At 33.5% G+C, this 27,140-nt stretch overlaps 2 protein-coding genes across 3 annotated transcripts in view; one reads left to right on the top strand and one right to left on the bottom strand.

Moving 5' to 3' along the window:
• LOC123004838 (dopamine D2-like receptor) overlaps nt 1-27,140 on the bottom strand; it is a 78,459-nt gene that overhangs the window by 19,345 nt on the left and 31,974 nt on the right. The window lies entirely within an intron of this gene.
• Nucleotides 1,029-4,984, top strand: LOC123004837 (transient receptor potential channel pyrexia-like). The gene is made up of 7 exons (XM_044398301.1): nt 1,029-1,647; nt 1,692-1,805; nt 1,852-2,051; nt 2,265-2,388; nt 4,094-4,233; nt 4,280-4,751; nt 4,845-4,984. The coding sequence occupies exons 1-7, from the start codon at nt 1,029-1,031 to the stop codon at nt 4,895-4,897; spliced, it is 1,722 nt and encodes a 573-aa protein (XP_044254236.1). The 3' UTR covers nt 4,898-4,984.

The following is a 27,140-nucleotide window of genomic DNA, read 5'->3' as shown; positions in this document are numbered from 1 at the left end:
ACGGCGTACCTGCACCTTTTCTTCTAATAGAAATCATACCGGAAAGGCCTCCGGAAAAATTCGCCAGACGTGCAAAATCTATATGGATTTAAGCAGGATGCTCCATTGAACAACATTCCTTAAATCGAATTGAGCATAACCAAAACGAAAATCACCAGGCGATTCTGACTTTATAAACGAAAATCTAAATTTAAACAACCTGACCCCAAAAATACATCATTAAGAAAGCATTCAAATGCTTTATTTTTCGTTTGTACTTTTTCCAAATTTATATACTCACTGCAAATTTAAAGTGTATTCTTAATAATAAGTGAATAAAACAAATCAAAATTCTCTCACTATGTCACAGTTGTGATTGTGGACTCAATATTCTTCCACTAAATAAAAAAATCACTTGTTTATTATACACGTAGTGGATAGCTATTATTGAAAAGTGTGTCATGTTAAAGTCATATTTTAAAAATGAAATAAAATGTGATTTTATATATTCTCTGCTTTTTCTTAGTTTTGATTAATTCCTTTATTATTGTAAATTTCTATGTATGAAATTTATTTCACTTCTTTCAATATTTTTTAAGCTTCTTAACTTTGAAAAATTTACCCCGAAAAGCGAAATTCCGATTTCTTTCATTGCATTCCTTTGAATAAAATCATTGTCTGTAGCATTCATAATTAAATCCCCATCGACTTCCTGCCGTTTCTTCCACTTGCCGGCATCCCAATGACCTTTTGCCGAATCGCATCTTTTAATTTTCCTCTGATGATTGATCATTTTCCGATGTGTATAAAAGCTTGATGAGTTTTTGATCGTCGGCAAGTGCGCAAAAGCCGCTATCTTTCAGGGAGCGCTCCATAAAAATGTAAATAAATGTTTTAAATTTAGCGATAAGCATCCTAAACAAGCTCATATTGACCATAAGGGAAGCGGTTTAGGCGCGATAAGAGTTTATTAATCTTGAATGGTCTGCGGTCGGGCTCGAATTCACATTTATTACCTTGTTCCTCGATGAAGTGGTCGTGTTTTCATTATGGCCTCATCGATTTCTCCGCTGCATCGAGCCGTCACTTCCGGGGATGTTTCCCTCGCCAGGCATCTTCTTCAGGCGGGGACTAACCCCAACGTCACCGACTCCAACGGCCGAACTCCAATCATCTTCGCAGAGTGCATTAAAAATGACGAAACCTTCGAAGAAATTGTTGAGCTTTTAATCGCGCATGGAGCGGACGTCAATGTTTGCAATGATACTCCGTTGTACAGTGCTGTCTTCTACGGTAAAAAACACCTAGTGGAGCGGCTTCTCAAAGCCGGCGCTGATGTTCGTAACAATAATTTACTCCACGTCGTGGCTGAGAAAGGGGATGACACAATCCTGGCTCTGCTCCTCGGAGATAAGAGAAGTGAGGAAATGATCGATGGCGAGGATATTAACGGCAGAACACCTGCTTTCCTAGCTGCCCAACAGGACCATAAACGCTGTTTGAAGATGCTAATCGCAAAAAGGGCTGATTTAAGCCGAGTTGATCTCCAAGGGGAGAGTGTAATGGAGGCGATTTTTGAAAACATGACAAAACCGGTCGAGTTTTTGACCGAAGTTTTGGACTCGAGTGTGATACTCGAAAAAGGGGAAAAGAACAAGTACTTTGTTGGTAAGTTGAGAATTTGTCGAATAAAGAAATTATTTTTTATTTAGATTTTGGGGTTCTGGCGCCTCCTCGAAGTGGTCGTCAAATGTCCGTCATTTCACGCCTCCTTGTTTCAGCCTGCGAAGAGGAGAAAACTTCCGTGTTGCAACACCCGGTGATCGGTGAGAGTGTCACTTGTCACTTTCCTCCAATATTTTCCTTTTGCAGAGCTGTACCTGTCAATAAAGTGGTCGAGAATGTGCTATTTCTTCTATTTGTGGATCTTCGCTTATGTACTTTTCGTGCTTTCGTTCTCCGTGTATGTGATGTTGAGTCGCGATTACCCGAATCTTGACGTGTTGATGACGGCTTCGAGGTGGATATCGATCTGGAGCGGCGCGTGCCTTTTGGGCCACGGTGTATTAGAGGTATTTTGCGTTATACGGCCGATAATTCGTAAGACTAGGTCCCGAAGGATTCACGTAATCATGTTTTAATCGAATGAATCAAGTTGGGAGCTCTATTAGGGATCGATGCGGCTTGTTCCCGCTCCTTTAGTTTTAATTAATAGAGCATTTTGGGGCAATTAATTTGGGATGAAAAAATAACGAAGAGGTTTGATTTATAGTTGACTGTTGCAGTGCTGTCTGACGCACGGGAATCACTTCAGGAAATACGAAATGTGGTTGAATCTCGCCTGCACATCGCTCTCTTTAATTGTAGCAATCGCAGGAATGCGTGACGAGAATAGAGAGAATGAACTGGGTGAGTGGGATTTTTGGAAATTATTGCACGGGAAAGTGGAACAAAAATGGGATTTATGAGACGGCATGTGCTAACACTGCGATTTCAAATAAACAAATTAAAGTCCACAAATTTATTTTCAAACTGGACTCATAACTCATATACTTACTCAAATTTGATAATTCGAGTATATACGACTTGGATATATAAATTTAAAATTAAAAATTCTAATTATTAAATAAAAACTTCTTGCCAGTAGGAGAGTAACAGTTAATATTAAAACATTGTTTTCAAATTTTGTACCGTATTTTAGACTATTACGTTATGTATTTAAAAATCTCTTTGTAATCATATATACAGGGTGTACCAGCGAGTTGAAAAAGTCCATGAATAATCTTTAAATAGTAAAATAAAAAAATTGTATAGGACATTGATAGATACTAATCTAGAGCATCACCTAAAATTACTTTCAAGCAAACAGCATGTTCCAAAAATAAGTTACGACACAAACTTTTATTAAAATGAAACACCGTTTGTTTTTTGCTTTTAAAACAATGTTTTTATGCTAAACTTTTATTAGTCGATTTCGCAAGTTTGAGAAATAAGGCGGTTTTTTTTTACACAAAAACTAGCTAGAACAAATTTTTTCTCACTTCTCCAAAGAACAGAGTACAGAATTTAAGGCTGTAACAATTTTTTTGTGTTTTGCATTTGTAAAGATTAATAAATTAAGAAGTTTGTGAAAAATTAAACAAATTAAAAAATTTTAATTGAACAGCCTATTTTTTTTTGCATCTAATAGATTGATAAATTGTCTACCTAAAAAAATACACTTTTAATGTCTAGAATTGATAAATGAAAGATATTTAACATTCAATATTAACTGTAGTAACAATGCCTATCAATCTCTGAGCATTGTTGATATTATGACAACCATAGTAATTCCACCACGGATCAGTTATCCCTTGATTTATCCAGAGATTGTAAAAGTCCTTATAAATACTGAAATTTTAATTATTTTATTGTAAAAATTAAGAAAATGGATTTAGTTTGACACAAATGTGATCATTAAGTGATATTTCTTCCATCTCTTGCAACTGTGCACTTTTTGGCTACTGAAGCAATAGTATTTTTAAATATTTTTTTAGTTTTTAATTACATATAAACACCTTCTTCTTTGCGGTAGAAAAAAATATTTCTAGATGTCTTAGTTTTTGTGTAAAAAAACCGTCTTATTTTTAAAACTAAGCAAAATCGACCAATAAAAGTTAAGCTTAAAAACATTGTCATAAAAATTTACATCTAAAAATGTTAAAAAACATATGGAGTTTTATTTAAAAAAAACACGCTGTATAGTTGAAAATAATTTCAGGCGACGAACTAGATTAGTATCTATCAATGTCCTATATAATTTTATCATTTAAAGATCACTTTTATTGGACTTTTTCAACTCGCTGGGACACTCTGTATATAAAAATTCGGAATAAAAAAATCTGAATTTTGGTTCTGAAAAAAGATTTTTTTATTAAATATAAAAATGTAATATTAAATTCTGAACAGTATGTTCATTCTAATGCAATTCATTTCAAAGTAATTTACAAAAACTTTTGCCATTAAAGTCAAATTCACTTGTCGTAACATTTGTTTAACTCTTGGTGCTACGTCTTAATAAACCAACCATCTTGTGGCCCTCTTGTGGCTCGCGTGTCACATTGCCTTCTTTCAGCTACTCCAAATTGGGTGTTGCACGTAACCAGCATAGCGACTCTACTGTCATGGACAGAATTAATGTTGTTAATTGGCAGACTTCCAACGTACGGATATTATGCACTCATGTTTTCCGCCGTCTTACAGAACGTTATTAGGGTAATTTAAATGAGTTGTGTGGCAGTTCTCCCAACTCCTATTCCAGGTTTTGTTGGCATTCCTGTGCCTGGTGGTGGGTTTCTCTCTAAGTTTTTCGATCGAGTTTGCAAACTGTAGAGAATTCAACGACCCTTGGCGCGCCCTCGTCAAGACAACAGTCATGATGATGGGAGAATTCGACTATTCGGACTTGTTCACTGGACTCGAAAGACCCTCCTCGAGAGTCATTTTTCTCTTATTTATAATCCTCACAAGCATTGTTTTAATGAACCTAATGGTAGGACTCGCTGTAAGTGACATTCAGTGCTTACAAATGGTCAGTCATGCCCGGAAATTGGAAAAAATGGCCGACTTTCTGGCTCAGTTAGAAAAAGTCTTGACCTCGGAAAAATTTAAAAAGCGCTGGGTCCCCCAAATCGTAAAAAAAATTCTTCGGAGGAATTTTATCGATGTTAGGTACGAACTGGAGACGTCGGCGAGGTTTAGACGCTCGAAGAAACTTTCCTCCAAGCTTATAGGTAAGAGTTGTGCATAAGCCGAGCTAAAGCTCCAAAACTAAAGCTCTAAACCCTATTTTACTTACCGGCTTTAAATATTTCAATTTTTTGCAGATTCCCTTGTAGCAATTGCAAAATCACAAAAAATCCAGACGCTTAAAGTTTAATGAGAACTTTTGAAACACGCCTGTATCAATTATTGCAGTTAATTAACAAAAATTTGCTGCTTTGAGCTAAATAAATTGTTCAGTGATTGTACAATTTTATTTTCCCCGTCCTTCTTTTGTAACTGCTTTTATTATTTATAAAATTATAATGAAACAAATGTATCTTTTTCACTCACTGAAAGGAAAATGTAATGCTGACACAAATTGTTTACTAAACAAATAAATGATGACGCGAGGATGGATAACAGATATATTTATATACTTTCGAGTTGGAAATAGAGATTTTGTATGAAATATTGCACGGATTTGTCCGCTGTGATAATCCAATCATGATTCACAACCGTTTTAATAAATTTTAAGTTATTTCGTCCTATTGTGCCATTCATAATTCATTTCGCACTTGTTACATTACTTGGTTATGAACGCTTTTGTACACATTACAAAATTGTTATTACAAAATCAATAAGTCTGTGACAAAGCCTTGAAAAATGTCTTTGAAAATGTCGCTTCAAAGGTATAAAAGCGTCGCGCTTATTGGATTAAAAATGAAATTGGGGCTCATTTGCGGCATACGTTGTTGATTTGCGTCGCATTGTTGAATAATTGGTGTCCTGTTTGAGTGACATTTTTGCTCTTAGCAAGTCGGAATGTCAAATTAGAGCAATAATGAAACGAGTAAATTGTATCAAGCAATTTCGAGACCTCAGCCGTCTTAATACCACTTCAATTTTTATTCTTTCAACGCATTTCTTCGAGTTTCATTATTTCAAGGTAGACAAAAAAAAAGTAATACGTTTGTGTGTCGTGAGATATCCCAATCCGTGTTTAATTTGAAGGAAAATTGCCGATGCGTTTTTATCAAACCGAAACGGTCGATGAATTGAAACATAAAGACTTTATCTGACCCTTGCCGAATTCCCTCAAGAAATATGTGCTCGTGCTTTTATTTTCCACCATCTCGAATCGGGCTTATTCTTTATATTACAAGTTCGAATTAAACTAGAATTTTTCCCCTGTAAGTTTTGTATATTAACATCTCATCCAAGCAATTATTTATGATAATTCAAGAGTTCAAGAGAGGTATTATGGCGGCTATTATGCAAACTCGGGACTGTTTTGATGGATGCGACAAGTTGACAAAGTCGCGCCATGTTGCCGTGAATTATTTATCATAGTTTTAAAACTAGGATCCGATTGCGACAATGGCGTCCTAATTGCATTACCATACATATTACTAGTACATATCTGTTATATATTGGGCCGAGACACCGGAAACCGAACTGTCATTCTGTCATAAGGAGTTTTTATTAAATCGGGAGAGGATTCACTTGGCAGTCAGCGACCAGAGCTTAATAATAATTGGAAACCGAATAAGACATCAACAGATTGATGACTGTTCGATTTTAGTTAAAAACTTAGTACCTAGGTATAGAAAGTTAAGTACGTTTTTTTTAAACAAAAGTGACAAGAAGCAAATTTAATCATACAACGTGAATAAAAAGTATGGAACCAAGCGTTTTTTAAAAATCATTTCCCTTCACAAAATAATAATTATAAATATTTTTTGATAAAAACTGAATCTTTAGTTCAAAGCCCTTGTAAAAAAAAGTTTTTATAGCAGATTGGTATTAGAAAAAAATTGCAAAACTCAAAAACAAAAAAGAATTTGAAAAATTTTATTGATATAACTTTTATACTTTTTTATAACAAATTTTGTACTTAGAAAACTATCAAAAGAAATGTCATATTTGATGATCTTGCCAGTGCAGTGTCATAGTCTGTGTTAAAAACGAAATGGGAGAACATGAGAAATCTTCATAGAAGTTTGGAAGATGCCTGACAATTATGAAATTGTGAATTGTGACAAAGACAACATCAAAAAACTGGCATTTACTAACAGGCCAAATTACATTATAAAAAAAAACAATTAGCGCTTTTTTGCACTATCTGTACAAAAGCCATAAATGTCAAAATTTTGATAACACTTCAATAGAAAAACGTAACCATATAACAACAAAGTGGCTGCAACCAATCATTTCACTAATTTGTTATTAAATAAAAAGCAGACTTGAGCTTATTTTATTAGAGCGCATTACCCTATTTACAGTGGTATGTTGCCTTTGGTGTAAGTTTTGAATTTTTGAAATAAAAAATTATTGATGAAGCTACCGTCCCTTAATGGCTCTGTGAGCGTGCCGAAATTGCTTGCGCTATTCCAATAGTTGGTGTAATGTTATTATTGAACATCGATTAAGACGCCGTACCTGCTCACCTCCGCCGTACATCTTAATACACAGTTCATCTCCCCTAGGACCCTCTGGGATAATTAACCCGGACCGAGACCTATCCTTGAAACAATAACTCGGACGTGATTCAATAAGAAATTTCTGTTTGCCTTTAATCAATTCCTTGGATTTTTCCTACTTTCTCGCACTTTCTTTGTAATCAATGCCAGAGCATCGTTACCAGAAAGCTGAATCGCTGATTACTTGCCAACACTTGTATTTATTGTTGTAATTATGAAATTTCGTGCTGACCAACTCACAAATTTTTATCGTGTTGTTTGGCATAGTTGAACACGATTTTTTTCTTAGAGCCTGTTAATAATTCCTTTTGTTACAAATTCAGATTTATATATCAAGATTAAGCTACACACGCCTTCAAACTATGTGCTTGTGTGTAATTTAAACTTAACACCATCATCTAATTTTCTGCAAACATGAACTCCCGCTCTTAGATTATATTCTAGATTTACAAAACAGGGAAATGACATTAAAAGTTGCTTTTTGCACGAAAGAACATATTCACAGTTAAATTAACCGTAACGGGATTTAACATAAATTAATAAATATTTATAATCCATTTTATGTTGGTTGCAGTTAAAAACTAGCCAAAGATAAATTATAATTTTCCTAATTTCGATATTGTTGATAATATGATAACTACAATACTATTCACAGAACTAAATTTGGTTATTTTTACCTAAATAGAAAAATATTTATATTTTTAATTACAATACTTGAAATTGGAAGCAGACATTTCGTAACATTATCATCATTGTACAGGGTGCTGCATTTTGGATGTCCGAATAGAGAATCTCCGAAACTAAGAGGTTTAGCCAAAAACGAGTAATACATTCTGGGGCTCATTTTTTGAGAAAATAATATTGGTTAAAACCGCATCCCGCTATCGTCTTTTGTTTTCGACTAATAGGCAAAAATTGCCTTTTTGGCGAAATCTAAAAAAAATCATATCTTCGTTATTATAGAAGACACAGATTTGAAATAAAGACATTATATAGGCATTTTTTTACGTAGAATTTAATAATGTAGTTAACATTTTTTTTCAGTTGTTTGTTTAGCCGTAATAAAATAAACTTTTATTTTTTTTAAATGGGAATCATAGATGGCTATGTCATTTTTAAAAAGCTTGTTTATTTCTAATCTAAAAAATATATACATATTTGTAACAAATTATTATAATACATTTTTAGCAAAAGTTATCTTTGATTTTTGTTCGCAGTTGCCCATAAAAAAATGTTGCATCTTCAACTAAAAGGATTTAAACTAATATTATTCAACCAGTGTCACTAATAAAAGAGTTTTCTAAGTACAAAGTAATGAAAAAAATGCAAAATAAATCTTAAATCAACTTATTGGCGACTAATAACATTTCTTTGTTTTTAAACAAGCTAACATTACCAGTGATACATAGAGTGTTGTAAAAAAGCCGCTTTTATTCTTCAATAAAATATATTTTATATGACAGAAAAATGACAATATAGCTATTCAAATACCCAAATTCCGTCCATGTGGAACGTTATCCTACCTCCGTTAGATCACCAAAAAAATGTTTTTTCTAATTGTGTTGACTGTTGACACATTTGTTTTTCCTATTTTTGGATTTTTTAAAAATGTGTATTAATTTTGTTCTGAGGCGCTCACATACACATTGTTCAATATTTAATAAAGTATCGTATTTTTTAAATTTTTATAATTTTATCTATTTTTTCATCTATTTTATAGTTCACAAAACTCAAATTGATTATTATTTACACATTTGGAGTGAAATAGTTTTTCCATGGCCAACTTATTATAAAACAAAATATGTATTTCATTTTTTAAGTATAATTATAAAAAAATATTGTTACAAATATATATTTTTAGATCAGAAAAAAATAAGCTTTTCAAAATTGCCAAAGCCACCTATGATTTCCATTTAAAAAAATACAAGTTTATCTTATCACGGCTAAACCAATAACTGAAAAAAATTGTTAACTACATTATTAAATTCTACGTAAAAAAGTGCCTATGTAATGTCTTTATTTCATATCCGTATCTTCTATAATAACGAAGATATGATTTTTTTTAGATTTCGCCAAAATGTCAACTTTTGTCTGTAAGTCAAAAACAAAAGACGATAGCGGGATGCGGTTTTAACCAATATTATTTTCTCAAAAAATGAGCCCAAGAATGTATTACTCGTTTTATCTAACCTCTTAGTTTCGGAGATTCCCTATCCGGACATCCAAAATGCAGCACCCTGTATTACAAAGAAATATAATACTTTTATTGGAACATTTGCGTCGAAATTAATAAAAATTTCTGTAAGAAGATACTTTTCTCAGTTCCGATCAACAATAGGACCATACATTTCGTCTGAAAGTTTTATTTTGGAATGATATATTTGATATTCGTTCGCAAGTTGATAAATTGTGCAAGACTGGTTTCCTTCCATTCACCCGTTTAAAATAATACTTTCAGTTTCAGTCCCTACATAATTAATTCTGAGTAAAATACGAATAGAAGCCCTCGAATTTGTTCATGTCCGTTCTTAACAATACAAGGGCCTGCAAATGTATTGCGGCTTCCGAATGCAAATTCTCGTTCCATTATTTGTCATCCATTGAGCCGATCTTATACATAATTCAGCAAAGAAATTTCGTCGAGGTGTGTGTGCCGGATCGACATTTATTAGGATTTTCCCCTTTTTTTTTCGTTTCGACTGATTTAATGGAGGGGACACGGTTGGGTAATTTAGACGTAACTTCAAACCATGATGTTTTTTTGCAGGAAAATTCTATTTTTAAGTTTTGTAAACATGGTAGCTTAAGAAATAAGCAATTAAAACAAGGGAAAAGATAAAAATTTACGACTGGATTTATTTATGCGTTTTTTGCTTGGTTCCAGAAAGGTAAGGAAACCGAGGGCAAACTTTTTAAATTTACTATTCCAAGTAATAAATAACCCTGCCGTATTGAATTTATCACTGCACCCTTTATCCAAATTTACTCATTTATATTCTGACATGTTTGCTTTTGAAGGAGAATTCCGATTCAATAACACCCCCGATTTGTTGGGAACAAATATATTTTCTCGACTCGATTCGCCTCTTGGATAAAAACAATTACTTAATAATTAGACTTCATTAAAACTTTTCCTATTGGAAAAAAACTCTCGTTTCCGCTGCTCCAGTTTCGGTCTAATATTTATTTAATCGAGAAAACCGGAAACTCGGCTTTTTCGCTGTCGTCATAATTATAATGTCAAGATTCGTCGTTTTAAGGACATTATCTGTAAAGGATTTAACCGTTCCGGAGCAAACATAATTTAAAGGAGATTTTAGTTATCTACCGGATTACCGGACACGCCGTTTTACGACAATCCGGTTCAGGTATAACCCGGATTCGATCGCTAATGAGGCCTTGATTGGTATTTGGCTACACTTCCGGACTTCCAGCGTTATTAATTAATATGTTGTCCCACAAACTAGGTAATCATCTCTGAAGGTTTTGAAATTGTCCTTGTCAAAAATTTGCAAAAAAATGACCCGAGTAAAAATCAAGCAAGGTTTCAATAACAAATGAAGCTATTTGATTGAAAGTGAAGGGTCGGGCAATAATATTTTAGTTATATATTTTGCCAAAAAGCAAACATTTTTGAATTTTAGATTGAGCTTCCAAGAGTTAAAACTGTGCCATAATTTAGTCACTTTGATAGTAAACAAGAGTCTGTGTTTTGGAATTCCAATCCTTTCCAGGATTCGGCAAAAATGCTAAAAACGCATGGTGTCACATTATCGCTAATTAGCGGTGTTTACAATGCGAACATCTACAAATTATGGGCAGCTTAGCCGTTCCGGCAGCGCGTGTTGATGTACACACAGCACGCCCCGGAGTAACCGGAGTTGACCGGAACAAACACGCATTGCTTTGCTTCATTATTAATCAAACATGTGGACGTACCAAACAAATACATGCATAAAAATATTTGTTGCGTTTTTGCTGTGTGTCGCAATAATATTTCTTGTACGTATTACGTAAAATTCGAGTTTGGTTTGGTTGAAATCGCTTAATATTGCCGCATATGTCGATCGAATTTAAATTTTACGAAGCCACGTTATATTCATACGTCGAAACTGATGTATATTTTTATTCCGGGAACGAGGTTTACATACGAATGTGCTGGTATTAGCGCAGATTCCGGTTTTGATTCCGGGACTCTCAATCACTCATCAATGATTAAAAAATGTCAGCCAACAGTGGCACGACGGCAAATCCGGGCAGACTTTATCACAACGCCCAGATGAATAGCCGCAAAACATATTAAGATAAATTCGAATTTGATTTGTCGACAGGATTTTTTTGAAAGGATTTTCTGGTCTTAACTGGGCTAAAACCAAAATTTATAATAAGTAAATATTTTGTCACAGTTTTCGCATTGTACACTTGTTTTATTATGCAGGTATCTCCTACCGACTGTTCCAAATCGCATATCTTTCGTGAAATTGGTCTTAAGTAGCTAGTATTTCAAGTGAAATTTAAACAAACGCGTATCGCATTATTCACCCTTTGTTGATTTTCACTAATCCAGCACAATTCTGTCAAAGCGGAATTTTCCGAGTGAAAGTATTCAACTGGTTGGTGTAAAAGTCCTCTTAGAATAGTGCAGATGCAAATTGTACTCAAACAGGAAATAAAACGTTCCACTCGGGATCGTGTGAACTGGAAATAATGAACAAGCTCCGGGCCTTCTGTTGCTTGCATTTTTCAAGCCAAAAAAACTACCAACGAATAATAAGTGAGAAGAGTTCGACTGACAGATTTATAACACCGGATTAGCGCCCCTTGGAATACTTCAACGAGAAATAAATCCGAATTTCTGAACACACAGAGATGCAATTTATGGAGCGGCCAAATTTGGTCCTTAATTTAGAGACGCCGAGCCATTTCTCGGTCCAGAAAACCGAGATACTACTCTCTAAATAAAGTTGATGCAAATTTGCGATTTTGTAATCTAGTGTTTCATCAAGCGGTAGCATCTCTATGATTTATTTCACGAGAACAGGCGAGATATCGACATCTTTCGGATTGAATCCCCATTTTTATCCTTCAGGCAATTACACCAAGAAGAAAGGTTGGAATATTCGCGAAATCGAATTGTGAAATTTCATAAAATCCGTTCTTCGGTGTCAATTAAGATAGTTAGTGTTTTTGTTGTGTGGTTGCATAAAAACCGACTAAATGAACCTCGCCAAGCATCGATTATACGTCAGATTAAAGTCGGTCCGAAGTTCTGTAATCAATTTTCGACTTTGGGAAAGTTGAATCTTGACGACTAAATGGTTTAATTAATTTTATTAATAATCATCAACCAGAAAGGTGGTGGCTGAATCCTGTGGAAAGTCAGTCGGTATTTCAGCGAAAGCCTTTTGGTAATTAGTGGAAAATTCTCCGGAAAGTTGGTAAATATCGCACAAATTAAGGGAAGCGAAGACAAGCAACCGGTTCGGACAGCTGATCAATTTCGAAAGAGAGTACCTGCGAGGCTTTTTAAGCTTGGAAACTCTCTTAGATTATGACATAGTTGGAATATTACGTGCTGCGTAATACAAACTCGGCTTTGAATCAGTCTCCAACAATATGCTGCATTCTCTTCGAAACTATGTGTTAAATTGGATGTAACCTGAGCCGTCTTTAAAGTGACGCAAATCTCCCCGAATCGTCTAATTGCACTCGCGCTAAGACGCCCGAAAAACCCACTTGCAAACTCATGCAAATACTGTAATTGAGTTGGAGAAGTTGCCAAACTTGAACTTGTTGCCAATGATTATTTACAAGATGACACATGGAAATGATACTGGATAAATCTAATTTCAACTTTGTCGCAACACTACTGAATACTTAATGCACGACGACGACTCGAAACGAAAAAAATCCGATATTGACACAAGCGCTCACGTACACGCCACAAACAACAAAAATTAATTTAGATATGCGGTCAAAACTATCGAAAATGTAAATTTCAAACCGAGTCAGCTTTTGTAAAACTTGAAACAAAATGTTTCCCAAGTGAAGCGACACACGATAAATACGTATTGCCGACTACAGGTTTCACAGACTCGACTCTCATTCCAAGGTTTTATGCATGAATAATTTTTAACTAGGGAAATTGACGACGTTACTCATTACGCACGAGATCGGAAAGAAAACTTTACGACGCCGCCGCCGCATTCACGTAACCAGAAGCGAAATAATTGTTGCTTTAAACAGTATTGTTCAAGAAGAAGATGGTACGTAGTAGTAATAGAATTGTAAATGCAAAATAATTTTAATCCACAGATTCCGATAAAATTCAAAGGGATTTCACCAAAAAACTTATGTCTTTGAATTTAAGCATGCAAATAAAAGTGAATTAAAAAATGATTACACCAGCTTTGATATACCTATTCATAACTTAGTTTGAAAAAACTTAATGTACTGTTTTATGTAATTAATTTTCATAATTATTATTCTTACTTAAAAGTTTTAAATTTTAATTCTGTATTCAAAATTCTGACACTATAAGTACCTAAGACTTTCTGGTTGCATACTCTACATTTTTGAACACAAAACGTTAAATTTTAAATTTTATAATATTCGATTTGAATGTAGGAAATTTTAAGGATTTTAAATACAGGGTGACAGGGTAATGTTTCATACCTCGCGCCCCAGAGAAAATTCCAAGAGAGGTAAGATACGAGGAACATCACTGACGTTTTTGAGGACTATTTGTTGTTACCAATAATCTCATTTAGCATTTTTCTCTGGGGCGCAACCTCTGAAAGATTAAATATTTGTTTAGAAAACTCAAGGATGTATGTCTGCTGAAACTTCCATGCCATCTCTTGAAACACCGCCAACCAAGAATTAAATTTGCGTTTATCTTCGTATACTCGAATGAGTTTTGATAAGCTATCGTCGTTTGTTCGTTTTTGTCTTGCCGAGATTGATGCAAATGTAAATTAAAAGTCGCTGATTTGAAATTTATGGATTGAGCAATTTTCAATCAGCGAGTAAATTTGGAGATAAAAGTGGTGAACTCTCGTCTCGCAAATTAAAGTCGATTTGAAACGTAAATGAAATTTCCAATTATCGAAAGTAGATCGGTTTTTGAGAAGTCGCGTTTAACGAAAGATTCATGAAAAAATTCAGGTAGAGAAAGATTAATGAGAGATGTAAAACGTGCACCGGAAAAAACGCACCACGTTATAGAATAACTCCGGTTCTGGTTGTGCCTTCAAAAACCTTCATAAGCGTGTGCCCCGTCTTTGTCTCACTTGTTGGCCGTGTTTGTCTTTTAGTATTCCGTCTGGATTCACTTCCCTCAAAGGTCGTTTATCATCTTGCATCAGAAGTTTTTAATGACTCTTCTGGATTTACTACTTTAAATTCGCTATGCTTATTCAAAAAGTTTCCATAGGAACAAACTCCGATACCTCCCCCTGGATCGATAAATCCTTAATTTCTAAATACCATCGCACTTCATTATCACAATCGCCTGAAATCCCATTCTGTATTTAAATTCATTCTTGTTTGAACGATTCCAAAGTAATTGAATTACCGCCACCATTCCAATTTTTTTCATTTACAAGTCATATTTGTGTGTCGTGCGTGTCGCTAAAACCGATCCGAACAATTCCCGCCGGCTGAAAATGTGGTTTAGTCGATAAAGACGAGTCCTTGAGTAAAACTCAAAGATTTTATTGATAATAAAGCGGATCCTCTGAGACCGCCTCCCACCCACCTATGACGTATATTTGGTTGCCTATGTTAACATTAAACTAACGACCAATGAATTTCGCCAGTCCTCGACTTTACGACACGATATACGATTATAGTGCATCTAAATTATCAGCCAAAGTAAACTAATTTCAGTAGCGGCATGCGCACTCGAAGAAGCTAATTTCTTTGATCTAGAAATGAAAATTGCGAGTTATTGTCGCAGCCGCGAAACAAGAATAAGGCAGAGATGCACTTAGCAAATCATTTCTTTGATGCATTTGAAGCGCCGAATAAATACCGACCCTAAAAGCTGGCTGGCACACTTTTTCCATCCGCACTTTCGGCTTGAATGGCAACTTTGTAATGAATTTAACCTAGTTAGAAATGTCCGGCAGATAAGTTCCACTCGACTTAGTTCTGTTCTCTCAATACAATTAAAAAATCTATTTCCGAGCTTCAAAATTCGATTTTTTAAGAAAGAAACGAAAAACTTGGAACAATAATCATCTTAGAATTCAGAATAACTTTTTTACTGACTCAAAATATTGTTTTTTGTTTGATGAAAATGTCTACTAGTTTATTACATATTTGAATTCAGATTTTAAACAAAACGAAAGATGTGTTTTAGTTTGTTAGTTTACTTTACCCAGGCTTTCAAATACATAATGCTTAATTAAATTTTACCACTTTCATAATTAGAATTTGAGTTCCTATTATGTAGGTATCAGAATTACTAGTTTCAGATCAAAGGTCAACTATCAAAATTAAAATTTAATTCTAATTTTTAAACTTTTCATCTGTTATTTCAGAACTTATTCTGGTTCCAACTTGATCTGCAGAAAAATCCCACTAAATATTCATTTACTTTTTAACTGAGTTTTTCGTTCTACTAAATTTCTAAATTCTACAAAATTTTAGCTTAATTTAATTAATTTTTTGTACTCATTAATTTTTTAAACTAAAGGTGCGTAAATATAAAAAGTAACAAAACAAATAAAATAAATAAAAACATAAATAAATGTATAGTGTGTCCCTGCTTGCTAAGGCAAGCATGCCTTAGAAATTTTCGAAAAACCTATTTTTCTGTAAAGTGCCTTTTGTGTGGCAAATAGGACAGAAAATTATTTAGAATCAACATCTAGGCCCGTATACCAAATTTAAAAATCATCGGCCAACTATGATTTTTCATTTTTTTAATGTTTATTAATTCACAAATCCAAGGGTTTCATTTATAGAAGTTCTTTAATTACGAATAAAAAAATGTACATTTAAAGTCCATTTTTTTATTTGCTGATGGGAAAAGTGTGAATCAAATTTAAATCGAGTTTTTTTTATCTTTTACAATAGTCGTTTCACCTATCCGTTTATATAAAACAATCTTTAAAAATTGTAAAAATTCTCGTAAAAATTGTGGACTAACTTTAAACCACTCGAAAAAATATTTGAAATACACTTGAAAATTTCAAAAGTGAATCAAATGACGGATTGCACTTCTAGAAGTTTGAAGGGAGAATTGCATAAAACGATGTTCAAAAGTGCTAATTTCATTAGAGCATTGCAGAAACGGCAAAAATTATATTATAATAAGTTAATTAAAGTAAAAACTCAGAAAAAGTTTAACTTTAGAACGTGAAGTAAGTAATATGTAATATAGGTATGTATACAAAAGGTAAGTGCAAAAGTGAAAGTACCAATTTAATAATATTATACATATTGTAAAAAAATGTAAAAAAAAACTGGTAAAATATAATTCAAAAACAGTCTGTATACATGTATAAGTGAGTTCTACAATTTGAAATAAATAAACTTTTGTGTTAAATCCAATTTATATTTCTCCCCTTTAAAAAAAATGTTCGTATTCGTGCCCCCCGGAAACAACATCGTGTCGCTGTCACTGTGTTCCGAAGTGTTTATTATTGGAAAGGATCTGTGAAAAGCGTCGAAATGTCTATCCTCCGGCAACTGCTTTGTCATGGAAATAACCCCTTTTTGATTTTTTTCACTTGGACACATGCTTAACTGAAGCTAAACCTTCTAAAAGAGTTCCCTCGACTTTCAAAAATCGAAGAATGAATTGTTTCCTAATCCGTCTCCGACTTGTATCCAGACTTTTTTTCTCCGCTAGGCCTATGGAAAATCCCCGTTATTGGCGGAAAGTGTTTCCATAAAATAACCTCGCGTCGGACATCTGGAAGATATTTCAGTGGCATAAACCGCAGTTCGTCTCGAGGCACTCAACGCCATATTCCTCCACACTTTATTCGCCGTTATATTACCCTTTTTTATGCGTGAATATGTCATAAAATACGCACCCTCCAATTCCCCATTTGTCCGCACGAGAATTAATCCTCTTAAAATCGATCTAAAAATCTTCGTTAAATTAAACGACTCATTAGCGCACGCGATAATTACTTGACAGCTAATTGGGCGCCTGCTTCAAATGGCACGACGAGATAACCGAACTATTATCGTTACACTTGGGAAGATTTGTTAGCGGCGGTTTCAGCACGAATTTCTAAGTACGTGTGGCCAGATGCTCCATGCTACCATAAATTCGGCAAAAACTACCCCTATTTGCGTACAATCACTCGAAACTACTTTCGATTAAATTTAATGGGTTGTATAACTACAGGGTCTTAAACCGAAACACTGAAAATTGTCTTCGATAAAGATAATGTAATGTGTAACAACGGATTTTATCAAAAGTGTTTTTTAGGTTCAGAAATATGAGTTTCAGATTTCATAAAAACCTACGTTTATTACGCCCAACTAACGCTCTCTGCCGTATCTGTAAAAATGCTGTAATAATATTTCAAAGGCGGCGAGTCTGATAATAAAACTTCATTACGCATACGCTTGAAATTCAGACCGGATTTGACTTCTCTAATCACTTTTTTCCACAATAAAAGCGATATTGATAAAGTCGAATGCTTCATTATTTTAATTGAAAGCTTCATGTTTACAAAAAATGCGTCTTTGATGCCGCTCTTGATCCTTTTTGGCCTAACAAGCATCCGGACTATTTCAGGTATTCGGGCAATATTGTAGGCTGGAATTTTTAGTTTATTGTCACACATTAACCAACTGAGTCGAAATATTCCAACTCCCTGTTTTTGAAATCAGATTCTACAAAATACTCATCTGTTTCATTTTAAAGTAGATTCTTTATCTACTTAATTGTCTAAAAATTCGTTTCGTTTCTTTTTCTATAGTCAACGGCCATTCTTGCGTTAATATTAACTCAAACCTCGTTTATTGCTGCTTTTTCACAATTAGTGACCTAACTAGACAATTTGGGGATCACTCCGGATAAAGCAAATAATTTCAAGAGCTTCCGTCAGTGTATTGAAGCTGAAATTTAATCACACTTTGCAACATAATAATAGCGAAGCTTGCCCAAATATAATATACTGCAATCATGCTGTGAATTCCAGCCCAACTTAACGTGAACTAAAAACTTTGCACATCAAAATTCCTGAAAAAATACAAAATGTCAAAATTAAGAAAAAGCAAAACAACAGTAGTTTCAATTCATTTGTGATAATCTCAAAAAAGTCTATTTAATATTAAAGTTTTGAATTCCCAATTTCCTCCTAAACAAATCTCAAGTTTTGAAATCAAAATTTCGAATTCGAAAGTTCGACTAAAACAAAATTCCGTAATAAAAGAAATTATTGATCTAAATTAATATTTTAGAGATCACACCTGGATAAAGCAAATAACTTCAAGAGCTTCAGTCGGTTTATTGAACCAGAAATTTAATTACAGCTTGCTACATGATTAACGCAAACTCGCCCCAATATTATATGTTGCATAGTAATGAGGGGTAAAGGTTTATAATAGACAAATCTATTAGATTATTGATACAATTTCCAGGGACCTTTAGTCAAAAAAAAAACTACTTTCAATATTAATTAATCAATTGTTTCCTTAAACTCATGATCCTCCAAAATTAAATTATTTGAAATGATTGATGAGCCAGGAAAAATCGCACCAGGGGCACTGTGTGAATAATGGAGATTATCATCCGCTTTGTCGAAATATAAATCCACACAATTCAAGGTTTGTGCATCTACTTTAATCCAGATGTGCAACATCAATGTTTCATATTCCCCGTCGATAAATATGTAATAAAAGCAAAAAAAATGCGATTGAAACGCTGTACGCGAACAGATCCCGCGGTTTTGCTGGCAAAACTGCTATAATTTACGTTTAATGCCCGTTTGAAATGAAACCGCTAAAGCAATAAACTGTTTAATAAATGTTGATGATGTATACTGTTACGGACAGGCGGTTCGCAAAAATGAATCGATCGGAAACGACTCTCGGGGTAGATATGATCTTGGAACTTGAGAATCGAGGCCTGAAAACACTCCTTATCCAATTTACGACATTACTAATTCAAATTCGAATTTTTCGGACGCCGATACATTAAATTTGAAACAAGTAAACCAATAGACGCCCTATGTATTTTTTATTAAAGAGGTTGGCAGCAACGTAATTAATCGCAAATAAATGAAAGCTTCGGAATTTCTTATAGCGGATTATAGCAGTTTTTCACCCGAAAAAGTCATTTAAGCCTTAATTGATTTCGTCTTGTTTCATCCGAGTCCAAATATCAAATAAAAAAATTATTCGCCGTCTGTAAACCATCAAAACTATCTTCGGTCGTATATAATTTGTTGAATAAATAAAATGTCAGGAGTATTACTGAAAATAAGTAAAACTATTTTCAAATTAGTTTCAAGGCTTTAATGAATTTTTAATTACACTAAAAATTTGATGAAGTCAGGAGAAAACTTATTTGCCGAACATTCCAAGCTGTATTATGGCACTAACTAGGTAGATTGACGTTCAAGATAAAAAAAATGTTAACAAAACAAAAAAGTAAAATATCTAAAATTTTATTTTAATTATGAGACTTAGAACAAATAAGAATTCTTCATTTTGAAACTAAGTAAACTTCAACTAATACAGGTTGACCAAAAAATAGTAAACTAAAAGCAAAAATAAATTGGCGAAAAATAATGATGTAACAAGTATGATGGTTTTCTAAGAATAACACTTTTTGTTTATGAGTTTAGTAATTTTGACCAACCTATTATAAAAATAATTGACAAAGAATTATTCTATTTAAATCGTAATTTTTAAATTACTTTTATTCTTAAAACACCAATGTCTAAGAAAGTAAAGTACCTATTATGTAAAATTTTGCGCACGTAGTTTGATAGATTTATTGGACATGTTGTATAGTTTTGGTTGTTTAAAAAATTAAAATTGCCAAAATATACTTTATGATTCTTTTGAAACTTTCTTGGCTTTTACTTTGGAGAGTTTTTCGATTTCCCTGTCAACGCAATAAGCCATTGTTCGATCCACCAACAAAAACATTTCAACTTCTTCTAATTACTTCCCTGAAACTTGTTCGGAAAAATAAAAATCAAAGCTCGCATTAGCTACCGGAACTTTCTCCCCGGCAGCAGTGACACTTGCCCGTCAAATCCACCTTGAGGTGTCTCAACCGCATATCCAGGCGTTGATTAGTCCGGTCTCCCGGAGTTCTGGCAGCGGTCACTTGCAATTTACAATCGCGTCACTCAAACCCTGCAACCCTAATTATTATTTAAATAAATCCGGAGGTGAATTTAACGCCAAGTTCCACTTTTCAGTTTCACGTTTCATCAAGTACGCGGATTTCCGGAGCGGCCGTCGACATCCGGATGGTAATTAAGTAGGTGTTGGTGTGAGAGGATATAAAAAATGGCGCCGTTTTTCACAAAGTACACATCCGAGTGGAAGGACTCGCTGGATTGTTATACAGTTGTTGCAAAACTTTTAACTATGTCTGAAACGAGCTCGCAAAGATACCAATTTCTGTTTCACGAGTTGAAAGCTCGAGTTTTTTTACGTGTCGATAGAGCGAGCCAAGTATCGAATTAAAGACGAAGTTTTCGTACGACGGAAGGAGAATTAAATAAAAATTGCTAAACTTGCGGATCCGACCTTTTATCTATACTCTAATCATTGGAATAACACTTTTTTGGGAATATTGTAAATAGAACGTCTTTGATGTCTGACTTTGTCAGAGCGTTTTGTTCGCGTTGAAGACATGTTCGTGATGAATAATTTTATGTAGAGAACGAACAAACAACCACGAGCATATATTTGCCAGAGTAAAAGAGTAAATGTGATTGCGAGTTTATTTTCTAAATTATTCTTGGTTGCAAATTAGAAAATTAAAAACGCTCGTTGAAAACTATTTTTTCAGTTATTTATGTCTTGGAGTGATAGTAGAATATTACATTTTTATATCATAAAGATTATAAACATAATCTTTAATTAAAAAAGCAAAAAAAACACAAATGTATTTGTGTTTACTTAAATATTTATTTTCAATTTTTTAATAAGAATTTGTTGGGCCAAATTTAGTGGAGCTAAAATGCCCTAAGGTATTATTGCTTCATAACAGACCTTAAATAGAATCATCTTGGTTCAATAACAAACAGGTAAGCAATTAAAAAACATTAAACTTGTTATTTAGTGAAATAATTTAACACAAAACGCCAACTTTGTCACATCAATTCGCTAAAAAACGTGATACGACAAATCAATTTTAACTTATTAATAACTTTTAATTTTAGTTTTGTTAGTTTTAAGATAAAATTTTATAACTTTTAGAAAATCACTCAAACAAAATAAAACTTGATTTTTTATTTCACTTATTATTATTGATTGATTATTTGTGCAGTTTACTTTCGAAAAATTCAAAAATTGAAAAGCAGCAATACGATATAAAAGTTTTATTATATGGCTTTAACACACGTAATTTTTTTATTAAGACAGAAGAATATATTGAAAATACTTGTTAAAGTAGGTACTCGTGGTTAAATATACTCGTACAAGCAATGAGATCGTTCGTCGCTTTGCTAGATCTTAACCTATTATTATTTTCAATTTTCAAATATTTTTCATCAGACATAAATATTTTAGAGTTAGTTCTCTTTTGTAAAATATTTCTCACAGATGATAAATTTTCCAAATGGAAAACTGTTCAACGTCTGCTCTTATCAATACGTTTTATTTACATTGTTAGCATTCATGCCATCAAAAGTTGTAACAATTTATGTTTCACGATGTGTTTGCATCTCGTGTCACGTAACCTAATCGTCGATATTTTAAATTCGCCGCCCCCGATATTAAAATAAAGACACTTAAACTGAAATATTCAATAAACGAAACGTGTCTGTAGTACATGAATTTTGTCTGAAGATTGATTCGTCGATTTGATTTTTTGGTACTGAATTATTTATATACCATTGGAACAAAAAGCTCATTGAATGCATTGTCAGTAGCAGCTGTTTTCAATCAGTTATATATATATTCGGTGCCAAAAGCAGGTTATTTCGGTTGGTTTTTTGAACCGAAATCGCCTCTTGAATGATTGAAACGTCGCCGTTCTTTTAATCCCCGGCTTGATTTATAGAACTGGAAATCTCTGAAGTTTTAAAAACTGCGGAAGACCGACCCGGATTACTTTATGTAAAACAGCCGAGTAGCTAGCTCTTCGAGTGTCGCCCTCGCCACATGTATTTATAATGGAAGAAATCCCGGATTGAGATTTGTGGAGGTGAAACCGTTTCCAATTTCGACCTAATTGTTACATTAATCAACACTCCAGCACGAACAAAATTAATAAGAAATTCCATCGCGTTTATGAGCCACGTAAACTTGCGAATAAGGTAAGATAAACAATGAGAAAAATTCTTTTCAAACGGGAATTGCTTTCTGAAATGGGAGCCAGTTTGACAATGTTTGCTTGACTTTTCTGGCAATTTAGGAAATTTATAAATATTCGATTCAGGCCTAGATACATAAATACGTAAAAGAAGAAAATGCGAAAATTTTATTAAAGCGTTTCGAGATTTTCCAACGGCGAAATGTACCTGTCTATTTTCAGAGACACTTCTGAAGTTAGAACAGACTTATCAGATAAATTTCAATAAGGAACTATTGACGCCGAAAGCTAAGAAAAGAATACACGCTGTCAGCAAATGTCGATTAAGTACGAAAATTTTATAACCAATTTCAAGTTTTAAGCCGGAAAAGCCAAAAGGAAACTCAAGTTAGAGCAAAAATGTGTTTTTTTTGTGTTTCGGTATCACAATGAGCATTTTGTGCAACTGAAAACAATTGCATAAAATGTAATTTTGTGACATTTTATGCAATACTTTGGCCATCACTGGTCATAGATTGTCGTTTTTTTAGTAAGAAATTGTTGTAGTTCAACGTATTTTATCGAAACTAATGCAGTTTAAGCTATTTTTGAGCAATTTGGGTATCGTATACCTACGTCAAATTTCAAAAATTTTAACTGTCGAATATAATAATAAATTCAATTTAAAAAGCGTTCAATAGAAAAAATAGTATAAAAAAACTCGTGTTACAACCTCTCAATGTGATACTCGTGCAGTTGTAACACAATGAGAGTGTTTGTAACACTTGTTTTTTATTATGCTATTGCCGAATAAACTGTAATACATTTTGTTTATTTTATTTAAAATAACTAATAAATATTATGTGTAAATCATAAAAATGAGGTTTAAATCAATAAACCCTGCGAATCCACCATTATCCCCATTTTTAATTAAATAAATTGCATTGATGAAAAAGTTTTAGTCTGACTAAACACCACTGCAAGATAAAATTATTGTATTTACTCAACTCAATTCGGCAAATTGAATTTTTTAATTCTGTAGGCACACACGTGCCGACCTTAAATAAAACAATTTGCCCTTCCTTGTCCCGAATTTCATAACCCAGCAATTCCACAAAAATATTATTTTCATTCTGCTGCAAAATTGAACATTTTTGCAATAAAAATTATAACGAGACATTATTGGCCGGAGTGCCGCAAAAAGTCTTTCGGTTCAAATAATACTTTATAAAAATTAAATTTCATTCCTTTCGTCCCATAATCGTCAAATACGTGTCTTACAAGAAGCAACGACTTCATCTGTATTCATGACTTTTCTCTCAATTTTTTTCTTACATATAAGGCGTCCGATGGTTCCGTCCGTTCTCTTAACACTTGTTCAGTCATTGTGAATTCTCCAAAACGACAAGTTATTAAAGGAAAAAATCTCGGCGCGATATTGGCAAAGTTTTTTAATTGTGAGCCACAGTTTCAATTAAATTTGAAAATTTTGTAATTGGATTAATTCGCAATCTTTTTCGTATGATTAATATTCCATAGAAAATTAATCGTTTATCATAAATAAACTTTGCGAATTATCTTTCACCTGCGTCGCTGCTAAAAAATTAAACTTTTTGAAGCTGGTGTAATTGTTTAGTCAATTTGCAACAATAAATGGTTTTGTTAGGCGCAACAACATTTTTATAAATGATGGGTCAAAAAAGTTAAAATTTAATAAATCAATAATGTGTCTTTCTGCAGTAAAGTAAAATAGAAACTTCAAAACAAAAAGAGGATTGAAACAAGGATGCACTTTGTATCCATTAATATTCATAGGAGAGGACAAGGTGGATTACTCCTGACTACATTCCACAAAGGTTCAGCTTTATTTAACTTCTAATTTGTGTTTAATTGTCAGACAATAATAGAACGTTTGTGAATTCACAATTTCTGTTTCACCTGCAACCATTTTTAGGCAAACAAAGCCATTTATCGAAAAATTGTCGACACAAGTCGACCGGCACCGAAAAAAAAAACCCTTAATGACTCCTTCGACTGGCAAGACAAACGACTTGAAAAATAACTTTTCCGGCTCATTTTCTCCAAAACTTAAAAAAGCAAATTTTTTATTGTATGACAAACGATGGGGATTTTTCTTTTTAGGCGTGTCAGTGTTGACAGCAGCGTCTCTCGGTGTTAATTTGGCCATTCTCACTTTGCCTGGCGTTAAACGAGTTTAGGGTGGCCGATCAATAAGCTCCGAGGCTCCATAATGTGGCCCGATGGGCCCCAACGGAGTCGAATTTTGATGGCAGTTGTCTTAAATCAGGAGTAACAAAAGACTCCAGATGTATTCCCTGTGCGGATTAAATTAATTTGTTTTTTCTGCTTGGCTTTGCGGAAAATTCGCACGTTAATTGCTACGAGGTAAATAACGATTGGTAAAATTCAGAAAATATAAGTTGTGATGCGTGGATTATTAAAAATGTCACTCAGGGTAAAATTTCGAAGATGAGTTGGAAGTATTGACGGGCTGTCATGAGTGCACTGCATAGCAAATCTCCGAAGAAGGGTGATGGAGTGTTCCAGATATTGCAATGTCAGAGTCAAGCTAAGAAACAATAATTCAACAGTATATCAAGGAAAAAGGTATAAAGGTAAAAAAGCCCATCCGTGCGAGGCCTTGCCATGATCTTTTAAAAGTAGCAATAAATTAAAAAAAAAATACTAATGATGATCTTAGGATGGTGTAATAAAAATCAATGCGTTTTTCTTATTTTTGACATCGAGATTCGGCGTTTTTGCACGAATTTTGTGTTATTGTCGGCTTGAAGATTTTGTTTGCGATCGTCGCCGCCGGCGAGAGATCGTGTCCTTGTCAAAGCGTTGGTATCGGCGGACTGCGAATATTTGTGTATCGCGCAGAATAATTAGGTTGTCTGCGAATTGGCTTCTGTATACACGAATAGTCCGTGATTAATAATGATGATGATGTTTATAATCAAGATTAATGTCTAATGAAACACTCATACATTTCATAGATTATCATAAATTGGTGTTTGGGAAGTAGAGACAATTTTCAATTGTGAATCACGATAATTTGAATCTGGTTGTGTTGATGGAAAACAAACAAAATTTAATTTGTCGTCATGTTCAAACTTGGGAGGAAGCACGGTACAGTTTAATATTTGTCTTCAGGAAAGCTCTCTGGACATTTGTAACTGGCGTATTTTTCAGTTTGTAATGAACGCAAATTAATTGATATCTCAGCCCGGCGGAAAGAGAACACAAACAATACAATTAATTTAATCAGTAATTAATCTTAAGATTCCTTCCCCCCTATTGTACATTTCCCAGGAGTCGAGCGAATATACATACAAACGAAATTTTAACCAGTTTGCTTGTTTTGGCATGTTCGAATATAAAGGATCCGTATAAGACCTTGCAAACTTTGAAATTATCCATTGTAAAAGAAGTCTTTTAGACTATATCCCTTTAATGTTTCCGTAGTCTATTTCACGCTTGTGCAGTTACCAGCTTTATTTGACTTTTGTATAGACACGGAAATGTTTTACACGGTTTCGAGCCGTCGTTCCAAAATTACACCGTTTGAATAAACATTTTGTTACGTAAACGCACAAAATAACAGTATTTGCATAGAAAACAACAACGGTTGAAACAAGAACAAATCGAACGAGAAACTAACATACACGTGGCTGGTACACAAGCCGTTCATTTGGGACTGATGCTCTTTTCTGTAAATACAGCAGTTTGCCAGTTTGTCAATGTAGAAAAACTTTACATTTTAATCAAAATTTTGCATTAGCTTTGATAATCATGTGCAAATACTTGAAGAAACTTTTTTTTAAGAAACTTTTCAAATTCAATAACAAATTGCGTTTTTCTGATGCTTTCATTAAAAATCAGAAAAATGTTTAATCAACTTAACTGTATCTTATTTAGAACCGACCAAGAATTCTTTTGTGTTTTTTATAAAAATAATACTAACTTATTGCATATGCTCCCTATAAAATAGCTAACTTATGGACTGATGATGCTTAAGTCCCTAAAATGAGCCTTTTTCGGACTCAATAACAAATTACCTAAAATACAGTTACAGTTATTTACTCTGATCATATTATTCATACATAATAAGAGGTTTGAATGTGTTTTAGGAGTTTTAACAAAACATGTTGTTTGTAACACATATCTAAAAAGTTTTTGCGGACTCACTTGCCATTCCAGACTCGGCTTTGCCTTGTCCGCAAAAACTGTATTTTAAGTACTTGTAACAAAAATAACTATTTTAATTAATCGACAAATTTTGCCTTTAAATTATAGAGCTAATTTGATCCGTAATCAGAGGCAAAGAAATTGTCTATACAAATTTCAAAAATACACTTCTTAACAATTGATATTTCCCGAGTAAAAATTTTTTAAATTAAATTTTTAAATAATCTAATTTTCAAATAGTCATTTTAAGACGATACACCATGGAAATAAATTCA

This window comes from Tribolium madens, unplaced genomic scaffold (genome assembly GCF_015345945.1).
Source record: "Tribolium madens isolate multiple individuals breed KSU strain unplaced genomic scaffold, Tmad_KSU_1.1 Scaffold_20;HRSCAF=117;Tcas5.2_LG4, whole genome shotgun sequence".
Classification (NCBI taxonomy): domain Eukaryota; kingdom Metazoa; phylum Arthropoda; class Insecta; order Coleoptera; family Tenebrionidae; genus Tribolium; species Tribolium madens.
The sequence above is the reverse complement of the archived record's forward strand: the minus strand, read 5'-3'. Positions and strand labels throughout refer to the sequence as shown.